General features: G+C 51.0%; 1 protein-coding gene across 1 annotated transcript in view; it reads left to right on the plus strand.

The window, feature by feature from the left end:
* The window catches only part of LOC139226331 (galectin-4-like), a 35,683-nt gene extending 21,638 nt beyond the window's left edge, over positions 1-14,045 (plus strand). Inside the window, exons 6-12 of the mRNA XM_070857010.1 lie at positions 1,595-1,654; positions 4,532-4,570; positions 4,676-4,714; positions 5,611-5,661; positions 8,866-8,954; positions 11,366-11,534; positions 13,803-14,045. Coding sequence (XP_070713111.1) covers positions 1,595-1,654; positions 4,532-4,570; positions 4,676-4,714; positions 5,611-5,661; positions 8,866-8,954; positions 11,366-11,534; positions 13,803-13,949 — 594 coding nt within the window. The 3' untranslated portion in view covers positions 13,950-14,045. The remainder of the gene's footprint in view (positions 1-1,594; positions 1,655-4,531; positions 4,571-4,675; positions 4,715-5,610; positions 5,662-8,865; positions 8,955-11,365; positions 11,535-13,802) is intronic.
* The last annotated feature ends 4,381 nt before the right edge of the window (positions 14,046-18,426 follow it).

The raw sequence follows: 18,426 nt of genomic DNA on the forward strand, positions 1-18,426 counted from the left end.
CTTCCCCACAAGCCCCTCTTCCCCTTACTGTCCCCTGCCCGATTCCTGGCCCCCCATTTCCCCTCTTCCCCCCGATTCCCCTCTTCCCCCCTTCCCTTCCCCCCTTTCCCCTCTTCCCTCCCCCTTTCCCCTCTGTCCCCCCCTTTCCACTCTTCCCCCCCTTTCCTCTCTCCCCCCTTCCCCTCTTCCCCCATTCCCCTCTTCCCCCATCCCCTCCCCTTCCCTCTCCCCCCTTTCCCTCTTCCCCCCCCTACCCTTCCCACTTCCCCCTCTCCACCTTTCCCCCCCTTTTCCTTCCCTCCCCCCCTTTCCCCTCTTCCCCCTTCCCCCCTTTCCCCCCTCTTCCCCCCTCCTTTCCCCTCTTCCCTCTCCCTCTTTCCCCTCTTCCCCCCCCTTTCCCCTCTTCCCCCCCTTTCCCCTCTTCCCCCCCCCCTTTCCCTCTTCCCCCCCCCCTTTCCCCTCTTCCCCCCCTTTCCCTCTTCCCCCCCTTTCCCCTCTTCCCCCCCTTTCCCCTCTTCCCCCCCTTTCCCCTCTTCCCCCCTTTCCTCTCTCCCCCCCTTTCCCTCTTCCCCCCCTTTCCCCTCTTCCCCCCCTCTTCCCCCTCTTCCCCCCCTTTCCCCTCTTCCCCCCCTTTCCCTCTTCCCCTCTCCCTCCCCCTCCCCATTCCCTCCCCCTGCCCCCTCTCTCCCTCTACCCCCCTCCTCCCCCCCCTCGCTGTCAGAAACACAGATACTGACAGACAGAGAATGAGAGACACACACAGAGGAGATAGAGACACTGACAGAGACACACTGTGGGGGAGGGGGGCATCCCAGCATGCTGTTGGAGGGCCTCCCGGTGCTGCAGTCGGTAAGTAGAAAATGTTTTATTTATTTGATTTAAAAAAAAATTATTTCTTCATTTTTTTTGATTGATTTATTGGTTGATTTATTGATGTTTTTAATCATTTATTATTGATGATGGCTCTTTATTTGTAAAACTGAAGTGTTTAATGTTTGTAAACTTCCCTTTAAACCCCCCCCCCCCCCCCCCATTCCCTACGCCTGATTTTCTAAAGTGTAGACAAGGTTTTTTCGAACGTACAAAAATCTTCACTTACTCCATTTTAAGTTAGTTTGGAGTAAGTTTTCACTGTCTAAACTTTGAAAACAGGCGTAAGTGGCCGGACACGCCCCCTTTTGAAAAAAAAATTCTGTTCCAAAGTGAAACTGTTCTAACTGACCAGAACTGGAGCAAACTAAATGCCGAGAATTTGAATTTTTAAGATACTCCGTTCTACACCAGTTGCTCCAAAAAATCAGGAGCAACTGAGGCTGAAACTTGGGCCCCTTAAGTGGGAAAGGTTAAGTGGAAGTACAATGCTCCCAAATTTTCCACCTTCCCCCCACGTAACCAGTTACCCTCCACTGTGCACTCCAGAGGTCAAGACTACACCCGATCTGTGCCCCCTGTGCATGGTACTCGAGGCCATCAATCAAAACCAGTCTCAAATTCCTCCTATTTCGAAGTCTATGGAAAGGGCCTTGATGTAATCCGAATGTTTAGTGCTGCATGTTTGTAAAAAAAAAAAAGAACATTTCTGTTTCAATTCCAGTTCAATCCCGCGTTTCCTGGGTTTCCAGCCTCTGCTTTTCCCATCGGAAATACCGGTCCGGTAAGTTTCTAGCTGTTGCCGCGGGTTACGTAGTTTCGTCCGTGTAATGTCTTCGATTTGCGGTATGACGACCTGTTCTTTCAAACCTGTCCCAAACCCACTTTTTTTTTAAAAAAAGGGCATTTTATGGGATGATCTGTGCTAGAGGAACATAGAATCATAGAAATTTACAGCATGGAAGGAGGCCATTCAGCCCATCATGTCCACGCCGGCCGACCGACCAAGAGCCATCCAGCCTAATCCCACTTTCCAGCTCTTGGTCCGAATCCCTGTAGGTTACGGCACTTCAGGTGCACATCCAAGTATCTTTTAAATGTGGTGAGGGTTTCTGCCTCTACCACCCTTTCAGGCAGTGAGCTCCAGACCCCCACCACCCTCTGAGTGAAGATATTTCCCCTCACATCTCCTCTAAACCTTCACCCAATTACTTTAAATCTATGCCCCCTGGTTGTTGACCCCTCTGCCAAGAGAAACAGGTCCTTCCTATCCACTCTATCCAGGTCCCTCATAATTTTATACAACTCATGGTCTATATAGTCTATAGTTATAACCAGAGCCTCGAGGCATGATCTGAATCCACTACTTTCTTGCATTATTGCCTCTATATATTTGAAGATTATAAATAATATCCTTACATAGAGGGTCTGGATGATTTTTTTTTTCTTCCCCAATTCTGTCCTCTCCTCTGCTGATAGAGTACAGGTTTCACGGGTCCTGATCTCCCCCTCATCAAGTATCTCACCCAAGTGGCTATTTAAAAAAAAACATTCATTGTGGGCATCGCTGGTAAGGCCATGCCTGGATGCCCTGAGGTTTGAGACAAGTAGCTTGCTAGGCCAATTAGACACAAAGCAGGCAGTTAACAGCCAACCACTTTGGTGTGGGACTGGAATCACATGTAGGCCCGAGTAAACACGGCGGATTTCCTTCCCTAAATCCATTAATGGACCAGTTGGGTGTTTACGACAATCCCACAGCTTCATGGCCACTCTTGCTGATCCCAGCATTTTTATTTCCAGATTTTTTTGAACCGAGTTCACCTTCTCCAACTCGCGTTCCCTGGATTACTCGTCCAGTAACCTAACCACTGCAACTTGTATACAAAGCCTGTGTCTCTCTGTGTGTCTCTGTGTGTGTCTCTGTGTGTGTCTCTGTGTGTGTCTCTGTGTGTGTCTCTGTGTGTGTCTCTGTGTGTGTCTCTGTGTGTGTCTCTGTGTGTGTCTCTCTCTGTGTCTCTCTCTGTGTCTCTCTCTGTGTCTCTCTCTGTGTCTCTCTCTGTGTGTCTCTCTGTGTGTCTCTCTGTGTGTCTCTCTGTGTGTCTCTCTGTGTGTCTCTCTGTGTGTCTCTCTGTGTGTCTCTCTGTGTGTCTCTCTCTCTGTGTCTCTCTCTCTCTGTCTCTCTCTCTCTGTCTCTCTCTGTGTGTCTCTCTCTCTGTGTCTGTCTCTCTCTCTCTCTCTCTCTCTGTCTCTCTCTCTCTGTCTCTCTCTCTCTGTCTCTCTGTGTGTGTCTGGTGAAGGGCCAAAGCCCATTTTGTAGGACCATGGGGGGAAAAAAATAGGAGAGAGGGCGAGTGATTAGTGACACCAAACAGATTAGTTGAACTCTTTATCCGGTGTTTAGGAGAGTTCCTGTCTATGTAGTCACGGCACAGAAAGTAGCCAATTGGCCTATTTTGTCTGGCCTGGTGCTTTTTAACTTTAATCCTGTTTCCCACTTTCCTTTTAATATTTCTATCTAATTTCCTTTTGAACAATGTTTAATATGGTTATTCGAATAGCGCCTTGATAACCTGTGAAAACATTTCTTCAAACTTCACTCTGAATCATTATCCTCCATCTACATCCCCTTAATTCATCGACCAATGGAAGCAACTTTTCAGTATTTATCCTCTCAGAACTTTTCATCATTTTGAAAGCCTTTTATTAGATTCCGTCTTCTCCTCTGTTCCAGTGAGGGGAAAAAAACACTTTATATTAAAAAAAAATCCTTTCTTAACCATTATAATTTCTCATTTCTGGTATCCTTTGTCCAGTGAATCTTCAGCACCTTCTGTTGTCTCTCCTCTCCGGTTTCTGAAACAATTCTGCTGTGAGTAACTGAGTTGTTATTTAAAGTGCTCCAGATGTTTTTGTACTAACCTCTGGTTCCATATTTGCGCCTGCTGTCCCAGCCAATCCGGTAAGTTCCCACCTTTATGCTAGTAGTTACTCTGACCAATCAAAGTAGGGGAGTTATGCTAAACCTGTATCGAACCTTGGTTAGACTGCACTTGGAGTACTGCGTGCAGTTCTGGTCGCCATATTATAAAAAGGATGTAGAGGCACTGGAGAGGGTGCAGAGAAGATTTACAAGGATGATACCAAAAATGCGAGGGTATACATATCGGGAAAGGATGAACAGGCTGGGTCTCTTCTCTCGGAAAAAGAAGGCTGAGGGGTGACCTTTAAAATGATGAAAGGTTTTGCTAGAGTGAATACAGAGAGAATGTTTCCACTTGTGGGGAAGAGCAAAACTAGAGGCCATCAATATAAGATAGTCACCAAGAAATCCAATGGGGAATTCAGAAGAAACTTCTTTACCCAAAGAGTGGTGAGAATGTGGAACTCGCTACCACAGGAAGTGGTTGAAGTAAACAGTATCGATGCATTTAAGGAGAGACTAGATAAACATATGAGGGAGAAGGGAATAGAGGGTTATGCTGATAGATTTAGATGAGGAAAGAAGGCAGGAGGCTCGAGTGGAGCATAAACGCCGGCATGGACTGGTTGGGCCAAATGGCCTGTTTCTGGCCCGTATAGCCGATGTAATCCCTGTCTTAATGGCTACAGCAACCTTTCCTTTTGTTTCATGCCGAATAATCTCTCTGTTCAATTCCAGCCTGGCTCTATGTTTGCCCCACCTGCCTTTGACAATCCGGTAAGTTCCTGTTGTCCGTGGTTACACCGATCGATCCTTGGAATTCCTTAATTCTTGTGTCATTTTCATCATGATGTAATAATCTCTCTCACTCTCCAATTCCAGCCTGGCTCCATGTTTGGCCCGCCTGCCCCAGCCAATCCGGTAAGTTCCAACCTGTTGCTGGTAGTTATATCGATCAATCTCCTAAATCACCCTCACCTCTCCGACCCCTCCACTGTCTCTGGTTTTTAACGCTGCTTGTCCAACATCCAGTCCTGGGTGAGCCGTATTTTCCTTCAATTAAGTATTGGCAAGACCGGAGCCGTTACCTTGGGTCCCCGCCACAAACTCCGCTCCCCAGCCACCAATTCCATCCTCTCCCTGGCCACGATCTGATGTTGGACCAGGTTGTTCGCAACCCTCTGACTTCTATTTGACCCCCGAGCTGAGCTTCCGACCCCACTCCGTAATATCGCCTGTCTCCAACCCTGCCTCAGCTCATCCGCTGCAGGAACCTTCATCCGTGCTTTTTGTTGCCACCAGTCGTGACTATTCCAACGCCCCCCCCTGGCCGGCCTCCCGTCTTCCACCCTCCGTAAACTTGAGCTCATCCAAAACTCGGCAGCCCGTGTCCTAACGCGCACCAAGTCCTGCTCGCGCACCACGCCTGTGCTCACTGACCTACATTGGTTCCTGGTCCGCTAACGTCTCGATTTTAAAATTCCCATCCTTGTTTTCAAATCCCTCCATGGCCTCACCCCTCCCTATCTCTGTAACTTCCTTTATTGATATCACTCCTGTGAAGAGCTTTGGGAGGTTTGCTACGTTAAATGCGCTATATAAATTTAAGTTGTTGTTATGGCCATTGCTGCAGTCACTGTTCTGAGAGGTGTAAAATGTGACTGTTTGCGTGCAGTAGATATGTCGTCAAGCACCAGAATTGAGCTTAGACTAATGGTTAGACTGCCAGTAATTACAATCATCAGGAATTCACATCCCGTTCTCCCTCCGTGTGTGAAAGTGATTGAAGTTTGTAAGGATTCTCTCTCTAATTGCAGGCTGGCTCTCCGTTTCTCCCGTCAGCATTTCCCTCGGCGATGGTCCCTCTGGTAAGTACCAAACTGGCATTTTGTTAACGTGCTCGGAGGCTGGAATGTCATGGCTTTGGTGAAGCATGTTTTGGATCCTTCACAAAGTTATTATTTAGAACATAGAGCACCTCGCACTGTTCTTTCGCTCCCCTTGTCCCCTTCTCCAACATCCCCCCCCCCCCCACCCCCTCATTTTCCTTCTGAAGATCCGGACCGGACCCCATTCGGGGTAGACCCACCCAAGTGGCAATGCGAGTCGAGGCAGAATGGGTGTCTGGCTATTCAGCTGCAGGGGCATCACAGCCCAGTCCGTGCTGCTCCACCGGCTGCACCCGTAGCCGGGCTCAGAGAACAGCAGTCAGCTTCGGGGAGTCCAGTTGCATCATGGGCCGCCCCGACCTGTGTGAGAACACCAGCGCAGGTCGGGGCTATAAATAGAGCTGGAGCGCCGGGCTCTGGAACATTGTGGGCGGAGGTGCAGCGAATGAGGGTACGGGGCCCAGAAGAGCCGAGGGCCCAGGGGCAGCACGGGCCAGCCCACACTGCGATATGTGTGAGCGCACTAGGTCCGTGCAGCAGAGCAGGTCTCCAGTCGTTCTGGTTAACCCTTGCCACCGGATAGAGGCCCAGCTCTGTTAAGCCCGTGTGGTGGCTGATGTGCAACGGTCACCACACGTTAAAAAAATCCACGCACAGGAATCTTCAACCCCTTCAATTGGGAGTTCAGGACTGGAACATCGGGTCCTTCATTGAAACATCTGTGAACTCTTGTTGAAGCAAGTCATCCTCGTTCGAGGGACCGCCTGTGATGATGATATGTCCAGATGATCTAGTGGGCGTGTGATGAAGTTGATTATAAGCACCTCCCGCCACAGCTACTGGTGAAATCAGCTGGCATGGCAGTCACTGGGCATCGAGCCTGGCACCTTCCAAGTCAGCACAGCACAGCACGTAGATGCACTTACCAAGGGAGCCCCATTCGTTCTGTCGCAAATAAACGGCTGGTTCGGGGCCCCAGGTTTTTGTGCGGTTTTAATCCTCAGCCCCCCACTGGCACTGCTTGGAAAGACCCTGATAAGTAGCTGTGGAAAATGGGCAGCTCCTTTCCAGCCTGATTTGACAGTAGTGGCTTAGGGAGTATCTCCTGGGAGGCTCTCCAGAAAGCAGCAGACAGCTAGCTGGCTGATGGCACCCTCTACTGGAGAAAGGGGGAAAGAGCCAGAGAGTCCAAACAATGATGCAGAATTTACATTGAATTTACAGCACAGAAACAGGCCATTTGGCCCAACAGGTCTATGCTGGTGATTATGTTCCACCTGAGCCTCCTCCCACTCTACTCCATCTCGCCCTATCAGCATATCCTTCTATTCCTTTCACCCTCATGTGTTTGTCGTCATCATCATCATCATCATAGGCAGTCCCTCGGAATCGAGGAAAACTTGCTTCCACTCTTAAAGTGGGTTCTTTGGTGACTGAACAGTCCAATACGAGAACCACAGACTCTCTCACAGATGGGACAGATAGTCATTGAGGGTAAGGGGTTGGTGGGACTGGTTTGCCGCACGCTCTTTCCGCTGCCTGCGCTTGATTTCTGCATGCTCTCGGCGACGAGACTCGAGGTGCTCAGCGCCCTCCCGGACGCACTTCCTCCACTTAGGGCGGTCTTTGGCCAGGGACTCCCAGGTGTCAATGGGAATGTCGCACTTCATCAGGGAGGCTTGGAGGGTGTCCTTGTAACGTTTCCGCTGCACACCTTTTGGCTTGTTTGCTGTGAAGGAGTTCCGAGTAGAACACTTGCTTTGGGAGTCTCGTGTCTGGCATGCGAACTATGTGGCCTGCCCAGCGGGGCTGATCGAGTGTGGTCAGTGCTTCAATGCTTGGACGAGGACGCTGATGGTGCGCCTGTCCTCCCAGGGGATTTGCAGGATCTTGTGGAGACAGCGTTGGGGTATTTCTCCAGCGAATTGAGGTGTCTCCTGTACATGGTCCATGTCTCTGAGCTATACAGGAGGGCGGGTATTACTACAGCCCTGTGGACCATGAACTTGGTGGCAGTTTTGAGGGCCTGGTCTTCAGAAGGCGGCCGAAGGCTGCACTGGCGCACTGGAGGCGGTGTTGGATCTCGTCGTCGATGCCTGCTCTTGTCGATAGGAGGCTCCCGAGATATGGGAAGTGGTCCACGGTGTCCAGGGCCGCGCCGTGGATCTTGATGACCGGGGGGCAGTGCTGTGCGGTGAGGACAGGCTGGTGGAAGACCTTTGTCTTAAGGATGTTTAGCGTAAGGCTCATGCTTTCGTACGCCTCAGTAAATATGTCGACTATGTCCTGGAGTTCAGCCTCTGTATGTGCGCAGACACAGGTATCGTCCGTGTACTGGAGCTCGACGACAGAGGTTGGGGTGGTCTTGGATCTGGCCTGGAGACAGCGCAGGTTGAACAGGTTCCCACTGGATCTGTAGTTTAGTTCCACTCCAGCGGGGAGCTTGTTGACTGTGAGGTGGAGCATGGCGGTGAGGAAGATTGAGAAGAGGGTTGGGGCGATGACGCAGCCCTGTTTGACCCCGGTCCGGGTGTGGATTGCGTCTGTGATGGATCCGTTGGCCAGGATCACGGCCTGCATGTCGTCGTGGAGCAGGCGGAGGATGGTGACAAACTTTTGAGGGCATCCCCTTAAATGCATCAATGCTATTTGCCTCAACCACTCCCTGTGGTAATGTGTTCTCACCACTCGGGTAAAGAAGTTTCTTGTGAGTTCCTTATTGGATTTAATAGTCACTATCTTGCATTAATGGCCCCTAGTCTTGGGCTCCTCCCACTAGTGGAAACATCATCTGCGTCTACCCCATCAAACCCCTTCATCATTTTAAAGACAGGATAACAGTTCAGTGTCACACAATGTCTGTTAACTGGCCACGGGCGACACGGGGATAAAGTCCGGATTACATTCAGGATGGTTAGAGAAGTCAAATAAATAATTTGAGACTTATTTTGTTTTTATGACTTTAAAAAGTAAAAGTAGCAAATGTCTACTCATTTGAGCCTGTGACCCTTGCCCTAACCTCACTGTTTAATGTGCAGCAGTGCTCCAGATTAACCCTTCCTGTACCACTTACTGCTGTTATGTAGCTCTGTAAGGTCCCTTCTCATTTGAAGTGTGGAAGGATTGTGGTAACGATGTGAATAATTGATTTAATTTTTTTTTTTAAATGGTGTTTTCTTGCAGCAAGTTCCATACAAGGCTCCGATCCCTGGAGGACTGTTTGTGTCGCGATCTATTGTGATCCAGGGGACTGTCAAACCCAATGCCAACAAGTAGGTGACCACTGACATTCTTACAGAGCATGATAGGGTAGATGCAGGGAGGATGTTTCCCCGGGCTGGGGAGTCTAGAACCAGGGGTCACAGTCTCAGAATAAAGTGGTAGGCCATTTCGAACTGAGAGGAGGGGAAATTTCATGACTCAACGGGTTGTGAATCTTTGGAATTCTCTATCCCCCAAGAGCTGTAGATGCTCAGTCGTCAAGGCAGAGGTCGATACATTTTTGGGAATTAAGGGAATCAAGGGATATGGGAATAGTGCGGGAAGGTGGAGTTGAGATAGAAGATCAGCCATGAGCTCCTTGAATGGCACAGCAGGCTCAAATAAGGGGTCAGCCATTTAGGACTGAGATGAGGAGGAATTTCTTCACTCGGAGGAATTCTCTGCCACAGAGGGCAGTGGAGGCTCAGTCTATGAGTATATTCAAGGCTGAGATCAATAGATTTTTGGATATTAAGGGATATGGGGATAGTACAAGGAAGTGGCGTTGAGGTAGAAGATCAGCCATGATCCCAGTGAACGGCGGAGCAGGCTCGAGGGGCCGAACGGCCGACTCCTGTTCCTAATTCTTATGTTCTTATATTATGTCCTCAGTTTAAACAAGCAGGGGCCAGCTCAGCTGGTTTCATGTGGGAATGTCGCGGGCGATTCCACGACCTGGATTTTTCACGTTATTCTCCCGGAGAAACCAGGCAATCTAACAGAGGATCCCCTGCAGTTGGTTCTCAGCAAGTTGGGGGGGGCCTCTGCTGTTGTGTACAGGTTCTGCTACCAGACTAGATGGGACCTAGAGCGCTGGGGGAGTGCTCCAAATTCTCTGCTTTCATAGAATGGTTACAGTACAGAAGGAGGCCATTCTGCCCATCGAGAATGTGCCAGCTCTCTGCAAGAGCACCTCAGCTAGTCCCCCTTTCCCCGTAGCCCTGCAAGTTATTTTCTTTCAGGTACTTATCCTTCTTCGGCTCCCTTTTGAAAGCCGTGACTGAATCTGCCTCCACCGCCCTCTCAGGCAGTGCACTCCAGATCCCAACCACTCGCTGCGAAAATAGTTTTTCCCTCCTGTCGCCTTCGGACCTTCTGCCACTCACCTTCAATCTGTGTCCTCAGGTTCTCGACCCTTCCCCCAATGGGAACAGCTTCTCTCGATCTACTCTGTCCAGACCCCTCATGATTGTGAACATCTCTGTCCGATCCCCTCTCCGCCTTCTCATCTTTGCTTCAGTGGGGGATGGAGGTGCGTAGCTGGGGGTGAGAATAAGGAGAAACTAGCTCCTGGGTTGTCATGGGTTGCAGGTCGCTGATGAAGTCCACCATCCTCGTGTGTTGCTGAAAATGCATGGCAGACGCAGTATAATGTGGATAAATGTGAGGTTATCCACTTTCGTGGCAAAAACAGGAAGGCAGAATATTATCTGAATGGTGACGGATTAGGAACAGGGGAGGTGCAACGAGACCTGGGTGTCATGGTTCATCAGTCATTGAAAGTTGGCAAGCAGGTACAGCAGGCGGTGAAGAAGGCAAATGGTATGTTGGCCTTCTTAGATAGGGGGATTTGAGTATAGGAGCAGGGAGGTCTTGCTGCACGTTCTTGCTATTGAGGGAGTGCAGCGAAGGTTCACCATACTGATTCCCGGGATGGCAGGACTGACATATAAAGAAATACTGGATCAACTTCTTCACCCAGCGAGTGGTGAACCTGTGGAATTCTCTCCCACAGAAAGTTGTTGAGGCCAATTCACTAAACATATTCAAAAAGGAGTTAGATGTAGTCCTTACTACTAGGGGGATCAAGGGGTATGGCGAGAAAGCAGGAATGGGGTACTGAAGTTGCATGTTCAGCCATGAACTCATTGAATGGCGGTGCAGGCTCGAAGGGCTGAATGGCCTACTCCTGCACCTATTTTCTATGTTTCTATGTTTCTATGTTAACTTGTATTCACTGGAGTTTAGAAGAATGAGAGGATCTCATGGAAAGATACAAAATTCTGACGGGACTGGACAGGTTAGAGGCAGGAAGAATGTTCCCGATGCTGCGGAAGTCCAGAACCAGGGGTCACAGTCTAAGGAAAAGGGGTAAGCCATTTAGGACCGAGATGAGGAGAAACTTCTTCACTCAGAGAGTTGTTAACCTGTGGAATTCTCTACCGCAGAGTGTCGTTGATGCTAGTTCGTTGGATATATTCAAGAGGGAGTTAGATATGGCCCTTATGGCTAAAGGGATCAAGGGGTATGGAGAGAAAGCAGGAAAGGGGTACTGAGGTGAATGATCAGCCATGATCTTATTGAATGGTGGTGCAGGCTCGAAGGGCCAAATGGCCTTCTCCGGCACCTATTTTCTATGTTTCTATGAAAAGCTCCATTGCTGCCTGCTTTCATGCTGTGTGGGTTTGCTTCCCTCTGCTAGTTTTTTTATTAACCTGAAGCCGATCAACTCTACCGACATCGCCTTTCATATCAGCCCTCGATTCGGCAGTGACTATACGGTTGTGCGAAACAGCTGCCTCCAGGGTTCCTGGGGCAAGGAGCAGAGGAGTTTGGCCGAAAATCCATTTTCTCCCGGACAGCTGTTTGAGGTAGGTACTGTTCCTGAACCAGTTTGCAGCATGGCGACAGGACAGGACAGGAGAGGGGAGGGAAGGGAAGGGAAGAGAAGAGGAGGGGGGGTGGGAGCGAGGAGGAGAAGCACAGCTCCGACTCGGTGCGCACAATTCACACCTATCGCTGCTGTCTGGTGACCGTAAAGCTATAGGATGCTCGTTTAAAAACCCAACTGATTCACTTTAAGGACGGAGGTCTGTCGCCATTACCCATTCTGGCCTATATGTGACTCCAGACCAACAGCAATGTTACAAGATTACGGGGCTGTGGGGAAATAGCAGGGGGAGCGGGACTAATTGGATAGCTCTACCAAAAGAGCCGGCACAGGCATGATGGACTGAATGGCCTCCTTCAGAACTGAAAAATGTTCGAGATGTAACTGATTTTAAGCAAGTACAGAGGCAGGGAAAGCAGGGAGGGGAGGAAAGAACAAAATGGGAAGGTCTGTGATATGGTGGAAGGCAGGAGAGATTAAATGACAAAAAGTACGATAGTACAAAGCAAAAGGAGATGATAATGAGACAAGTAAAGAAACAAAAGGTGGGTCTAGAGGAGGTGTAAATGGGAATGGCAGAATCATCATCAGCTGCTGTGAAAAACAAAAGTGATTATCTGCACAAACATTTTTGTGACCTGCGCATGGGAGAGATGGAGGATCGGGGGTGGATCGGAGGGAGAGAGAGAGAGAGACGGAGAGAGAGAGAGAGAGAGACTGGGGGTGGGGGGGGAGAGAGCGAGAGAGAGAGAGACATGGGGGGAGGGGGAAGAGAGAGAGAGAGAGAGAGAGAGAGAGAGTGAGAGAGAGACATGGAGGGGAGAGAGAGAGAGAGAGAGAGAGAGAGATACATGGGGGGGGGCGGCGGGAGAGAGAGAGAGACATGGGGGGGGGAGAGAGAGAGACATGGGGGGTGGCGGGAGAGAGAGAGAGAGAGAGATGGGGGGTGGCGGGAGAGAGAGAGAGAGAGAGATGGGGGGGAAGAGAGAGAGATGGGGGGGAAGAGAGAGAGAGAGAGAGAGATGGGGGGGAAGAGAGAGAGAGAGAGAGACATGGGGGGGGAGAGAGAGAGAGAGAGAGACATGGAGAGAGAGAGAGAGAGAGACACGGGGGGGAGAGAGAGAGAGAGAGAGAGAGAGAGAGACATGGGCGGAGAGAGAGTGACATGGGGAGAGTGACATGGGGGGAGAGAGAGAGAGACATGGGGGGGGCGGAGAGAGAGCACGATGGAGGGAGGGAGAGCGAGCGTGAGACGGGGAGGGAGAGCGAGCGAGAGACGGGGAGGGAGGGAGAGAGAGCGAGCGAGAGACAGGGAGGGAGGGAGAGCGAGCGAGAGACGGGGAGGGAGGGAGAGCGAGCGAGAGACGGGGAGGGAGGGAGAGCGAGCGAGAGACGGGGAGGGAGGGAGAGCGAGCGAGAGACGGGGAGGGAGGGAGAGCGAGCGAGAGACGGGGAGGGAGGGAGAGCGAGCGAGAGACGGGGAGGGAGGGAGAGCGAGCGAGAGACGGGGAGGGAGGGAGAGCGAGCGAGAGACGGGGAGGGAGGGAGAGCGAGCGAGAGACGGGGAGGGAGGGAGAGCGAGCGAGAGACGGGGAGGGAGGGAGAGCGAGCGAGAGACGGGGAGGGAGGGAGAGCGAGCGAGAGACGGGGAGGGAGGGAGAGCGAGCGAGAGACGGGGAGGGAGGGAGAGCGAGCGAGAGACGGGGAGGGAGGGAGAGCGAGCGAGAGACGGGGAGGGAGGGAGAGCGAGCGAGAGACGGGGAGGGAAGGGAGAGCGAGCGAGAGACGGGGAGGGAGGGAGAGCGAGCGAGAGACGGGGAGGGAAGGGAGAGCGAGTGAGAGACGGGGAGGGAAGGGAGGGAGAGCGAGGAGAGAGACGGGGGGGGGGAGGGAGGGAGAGCGAGCGAGAGACTGGGAGGGAGGGAGAGCGAGCGAGAGACGGGGAGGGAGGGAGAGCGAGCGAGAGACGGGGAGGGAGAGGGTCGGAGGGGAAGAGAGAAATGGGGGGACGGACGGACAGAAGGACGGAGGCGGGGGGGAGAAGAGAGAGTGAGAGAGAGACGGAGGAGGGGAGAGAGAGGTTATTGTGTGGTTACCCTCATTCTGTCTCAGGCTGGTTGGGGGGGTGGGATATGGGGGGATGGGGTGGGGGCGGGGTGGGAACAGCCAGGGGCAGGAACAGGCAGGGGCAGGAGGGGATCTCTCTAGTCACTAACCTGGCCATTCATTGGTGTTCTTCCTCTGTCAGATTACCATTCAGTGCAACGCCCCTTCCTTCCGGGTGTCTGTAAACGGACGTCACATCTTTGATTTCGAGCATCGCTACCAACACCTCCAGCAGATCAATGAGCTGCAAGTAGAAGGAGACGTGACTCTCTCCAACGTTCGCACTTAAAGCTCGGCCTCCAAATCCCACTCGCGTTCAGTGATCATCCGCCTCTGGCATTTGGCCAAATCTCACTTGTTTTTGCAGTTCTTGGGTGTGGAGAGGTGGGGGGGGGTGTGATGTGAGGGTTGTGGGGAGGAGGGGGGATGTGGGGGGGAGGGGTGATGTGAGGGTTGTGGGGGGGAGGGGTGATGTGAGGGTTGTGGGGGGGAGGGGTGATGTGAGGGTTGTGGGGGGGAGGGGTGATGTGAGGGTTGTGGGGGGGAGGGGTGATGTGAGGGTTGTGGGGGGGAGGGGTGATGTGAGGGTTGTGGGGGGGAGGGGTGATGTGAGGGTTGTGGGGGGGAGGGGTGATGTGAGGGTTGGGGGGCTGTGAGGTGAGGGTTGGGGGGGGTGATGTGAGGATTGGGGGGGGGTGTGAGGTGAGGATTGGGGGGGTGAGGTGAGGGTTGGGGGGGGGTGTGAGGTGAGGGTTGGGGGGGGTGAGGTGAGGATTGGGGGGGGTGTGAGGTGAGGGTTGGGGGGGGTGTGAGGTAAGGGGTGTGAGGTGAGGGGTGATGTGAGGGTTGGGGGGGGTGATGTGAGTGTTGTGGGGGGTGTGAGGTGAGGGTTGTGGGGGGAGGGTGTGAGGTGAGGGGTGATGTGAGGGTTGTGGGGTGGTGTGAGGTGAGGGTTGGGGAGGGGTGTGAGGTGAGGGTTGGGGAGGGGTGTGAGGTGAGGGTTGGGGGGGGTGTGAGGCGAGGGTTGGGGAGGGGTGTGAGGTGAGGGTTGGGGAGGGGTGTGAGGTGAGGGTTGGGGAGGGGTGTGAGGTGAGGGTTGGGGAGGGGTGTGAGGTGAGGGTTGGGGAGGGGTGTGAGGTGAGGGTTGGGGAGGGGTGTGAGGCAAGGGTTGGGGGGGGGGTGTGAGGCGATGGTTGGGGAGGGTGGGGTGTGGGGGAGAGGGGAGGGATGGGTGGGGTGTGGGGGGAGAGGGAGTTGAGGAGTGGGGGAGGTGAGGTCTTGAGGGGTGGGGGGAGGTGAGGGAAGGGTTGGGGGCGTGGGGTGTGGGTGAGAGTGAAGGGGGCCGGGGGGAGGTGGGGGGCTGGGGGAGGGTGAGGTGGACGGGGGGGATGGCGGAATCCCAGGAAGGCTCGGAACAGACAATGCTTCTGCACTAGTTTAGGATTTAAGACTATAACTGGAAGAGCCTAAAAAATCCCACACTGAATAATACGTGGGCTAAAAACTGAAATGTTTGTCCATTTAGTGATGGTCATTTCTTCATATCTGATCTGGTATGTTAACACCAATCCAAAAAAATGTATTAAAAGTAACCACCAATTTATAAAGTCAAGCTTCTGTGCCCGTGGGCTGAAATACTTCAATGAAAAATGGAGATACATATTTTTCAATAATGACTGAAATTGCACATTTCGAGGTTGCGTGTTCATTAGTTACACGAGCAGATCAGCAATTGCAGAGATGAACCATTGCTCAGTTCTCCCCTTTGGCTGAGAAACATTTCACCCACACTGTAAACTCCTGTCCCCTCAGTACAGATTCACACGAGGCATGTAGTGAAGTCAAGGTCACTCTGGACCTGCACCTTTATTTCACAGCTCTGGAATGCTGCACTTGCCTGAGACCTCCCCTTATATACCTGTCTCTTGCAAGTGGTAAGGTATGCTAGTGGTTACAGGTCATATCTTATTACAGTCATGTATAGCATGATGGGATACAGTTATATATAATAATGTAAGATACATGACACACACGATTTGTGTCATACCGTGCGCATCCATTCTCTGCTTCCAGCCTTCTGTTTGGCTGCATTTCCCGGAGATTTGCATGCCCTCTGTCCTAGCCACATCATTCCTTTATTTACCGTACAGTATTTTACAAGTTTCCATATTCCAGAGGGCCTGATTATTTTTTTTTTAATTCACCTACTCCCAGTAACTGCTGTGATTAGTCTGATTTATCACTGACTTGTATTACTGCAATAAATCTTTCAGGAAATGGCAGAATGTTGACTCTTTTTTTTTTTCTGTATCTGAATGTATTTTAACTAATTATTTTTGTAGGTAATGGCTGTACCTTTCTGCAAGGTGCCAAAACATCAAACTTCACCGAGCAGTAATGAGCTGAACAAAACAGATTTGTCTTTAATTCAAATGCTGACCTAGTTTGGTGTCTGGTGTTCGGATAAGAATCTAAAGATATTCAGAACTGGGAGGCAGCTTTTAGATCCAACAGGCTTTGTGATGGATCTCAGTCCCTAGTTAATCCCTCCATGGCCTCGCCCCTCCCTACCTCTGTAATCTCCTCCGGCCCCACAACCCTCCGAGATGTCTGCGCTCCTCTAATTCTGCCCTCCTGAGCATCCCTGATTATAATCGCTCAACCATTGGTGGCCGTGCCTTCTGTTGCCAAGGCCCTAAGCTCTAGAACTCCCTCCCTAAACCTCTCCGCCTCCCTTTCCTCCTTTAGGACGCTCCTTAAAACCTACCTCTTTGATTAAAATTTTTGGTCACCTGCTCTAATTTCTACTTGTCCAATTTTTATCGCATAACGCTCCTGAGAAGCGCCTTGTGACATTTCACTATGTTAAAGGCGCTATATAAATACAAGTTGCTATTGCACTCCATCCCTTCTCTTTCCAGAAACCTATCCCATGCTATGTAGGTCAATGGCCAACACCGGTAACTCTGATACCCAATCTATAATAATAAAACGCCTTCCTTGCTACTCCTGATGTGCAAATTCCTATCTAGAACCCTTCCCTACAGTGAACAATTCCTATCAACTTTATCCATCTCCTTCATGCTATTAATGTCTGGCTACTCATTTCAAATTTCCCTCTGATCCTAACTATTGTATCTTACTGGTATCCCTCTCAGTCTAACTCCATCCTTGATATTGCTACTTTGGCATCAGCAAGTTCCCACAAATAGCAATGTGATAATGACCAGATAATCTGTTTTTAATTATGTTGATTGAGGGATAAATATTGGCCAGGTCACCGGGGATAACTCCCCTGCTCTTAGAAATAGTGCCGTGGGATCTTTTGCGTCCATCTGAGAGATCAAACTGGGCCACATTTGAAAGACTGCACCTACCGACTGTGCAGCACTCCCTCAGCACTGCATTGGAGTTTCAGCCGAAATTTTTGTGCTCCAGTCCCTGGAGTGGGACTTGAACCCACAACCTTCTGACTCCGAGGCAAGAGTGCTAGCCACTGAGCCACAGCTGACACTCAAATAATGTGGAGCAGTGGAAAGATTCACAGGCTGATTACCAGCTCCTTCCATGGCCATAGCCATCTTTATGCCAGCTGATAGGGTGCTTAGTGTTGTGTATCTGTAAAGCATACACTCCCATGTTCCGCCACCAGGGAGCGCATCCCCTGAAGCCCTAAGGGATCCCAGCATCCCTTGGGAGCACTGTATGTAAGCCGGCCCTGTATGTAAGGCCTGTTCCTCACTCTGGAGTGTCTTATTAAATACTGAGGTCACTGTTACTTTAACCTCCCTGTGTGCAGTCTCATCTGTGTTAGGAACACAATGCTTAGTCCTACATAGTGGAAGGGTTTTATGGGCTCCCATGACCCATGCGGTGGGGCGGGGGAGAGCACGCACACCCACACGACCACTATCCCACGAGATGTGATGGAGGTGTTCAAAATTATGAAGGGATTTGATGGAGTAAATAAGGAGGAACGGTTTCCCAGTGGCAGAAGGGTTGGTAACCAAAGGACACAGATTTAAGGTGATCAGCGAAAGAACCAGAGGTGACGTGAGGAGACCTTTTTTACACAAAGCGAGTTGTTGCGATCTGGAATGCACTGGCTGAACGGGTGGTGGAAGCAGATTCAATAGTAACTTTCACAAGGGAATTGGATAAGTACCTGAAGGAAAAATAATTGTAGGGCTGTGGGGCAAGAGCGGGTGAGTGGGACTAAGTGGACAGTTCTACCAAAGAGCTGGCACGGACGGTGGCCTGAATGGTCTCTTTCTGTGCTGTATCATTCTATGATTCTATGTCAATCCAGAATTCAGATCCAGAGCTCTAGTTTCCACTCACTGGGACTGTTTGGAGTGGGGGTTAAAAGCCCTGATTACGACACTAAGCCAAAGGCTTGCCCCACTGCTGAGGTTGGAAAACATAAAATCCCAGTGTTGTTATACAGAGTGCTGTGCTGAAGTTGGGATTTAAGGTTTGTTGGGACAGATTAGAGGGAGCTTTATTCTTCCAACCCACGCTGTACCTAAGCAACGTTTGATGCGGACGCTGGGGCAAAGAGTGGGAAGTGATCATAGCTCACTGTGCAGGCATCAACTTAACTCAGATACTGCATTGAAGCGTTGCTGTAGTAATAGGATATTGCAAGAGGGATATTATATTTATATAGCAGCTTTCATTACCTCAAGACATCCCAAAGCGCTTTACAGCCAGTGAAGTACTTTTGGAGTGTAGTCACTGTTGTGATGTAGGAAACGTGGCAGCCA

This window comes from Pristiophorus japonicus, chromosome 16 (assembly GCF_044704955.1).
Source record: "Pristiophorus japonicus isolate sPriJap1 chromosome 16, sPriJap1.hap1, whole genome shotgun sequence".
Lineage (NCBI taxonomy): Eukaryota > Metazoa > Chordata > Chondrichthyes > Pristiophoridae > Pristiophorus > Pristiophorus japonicus.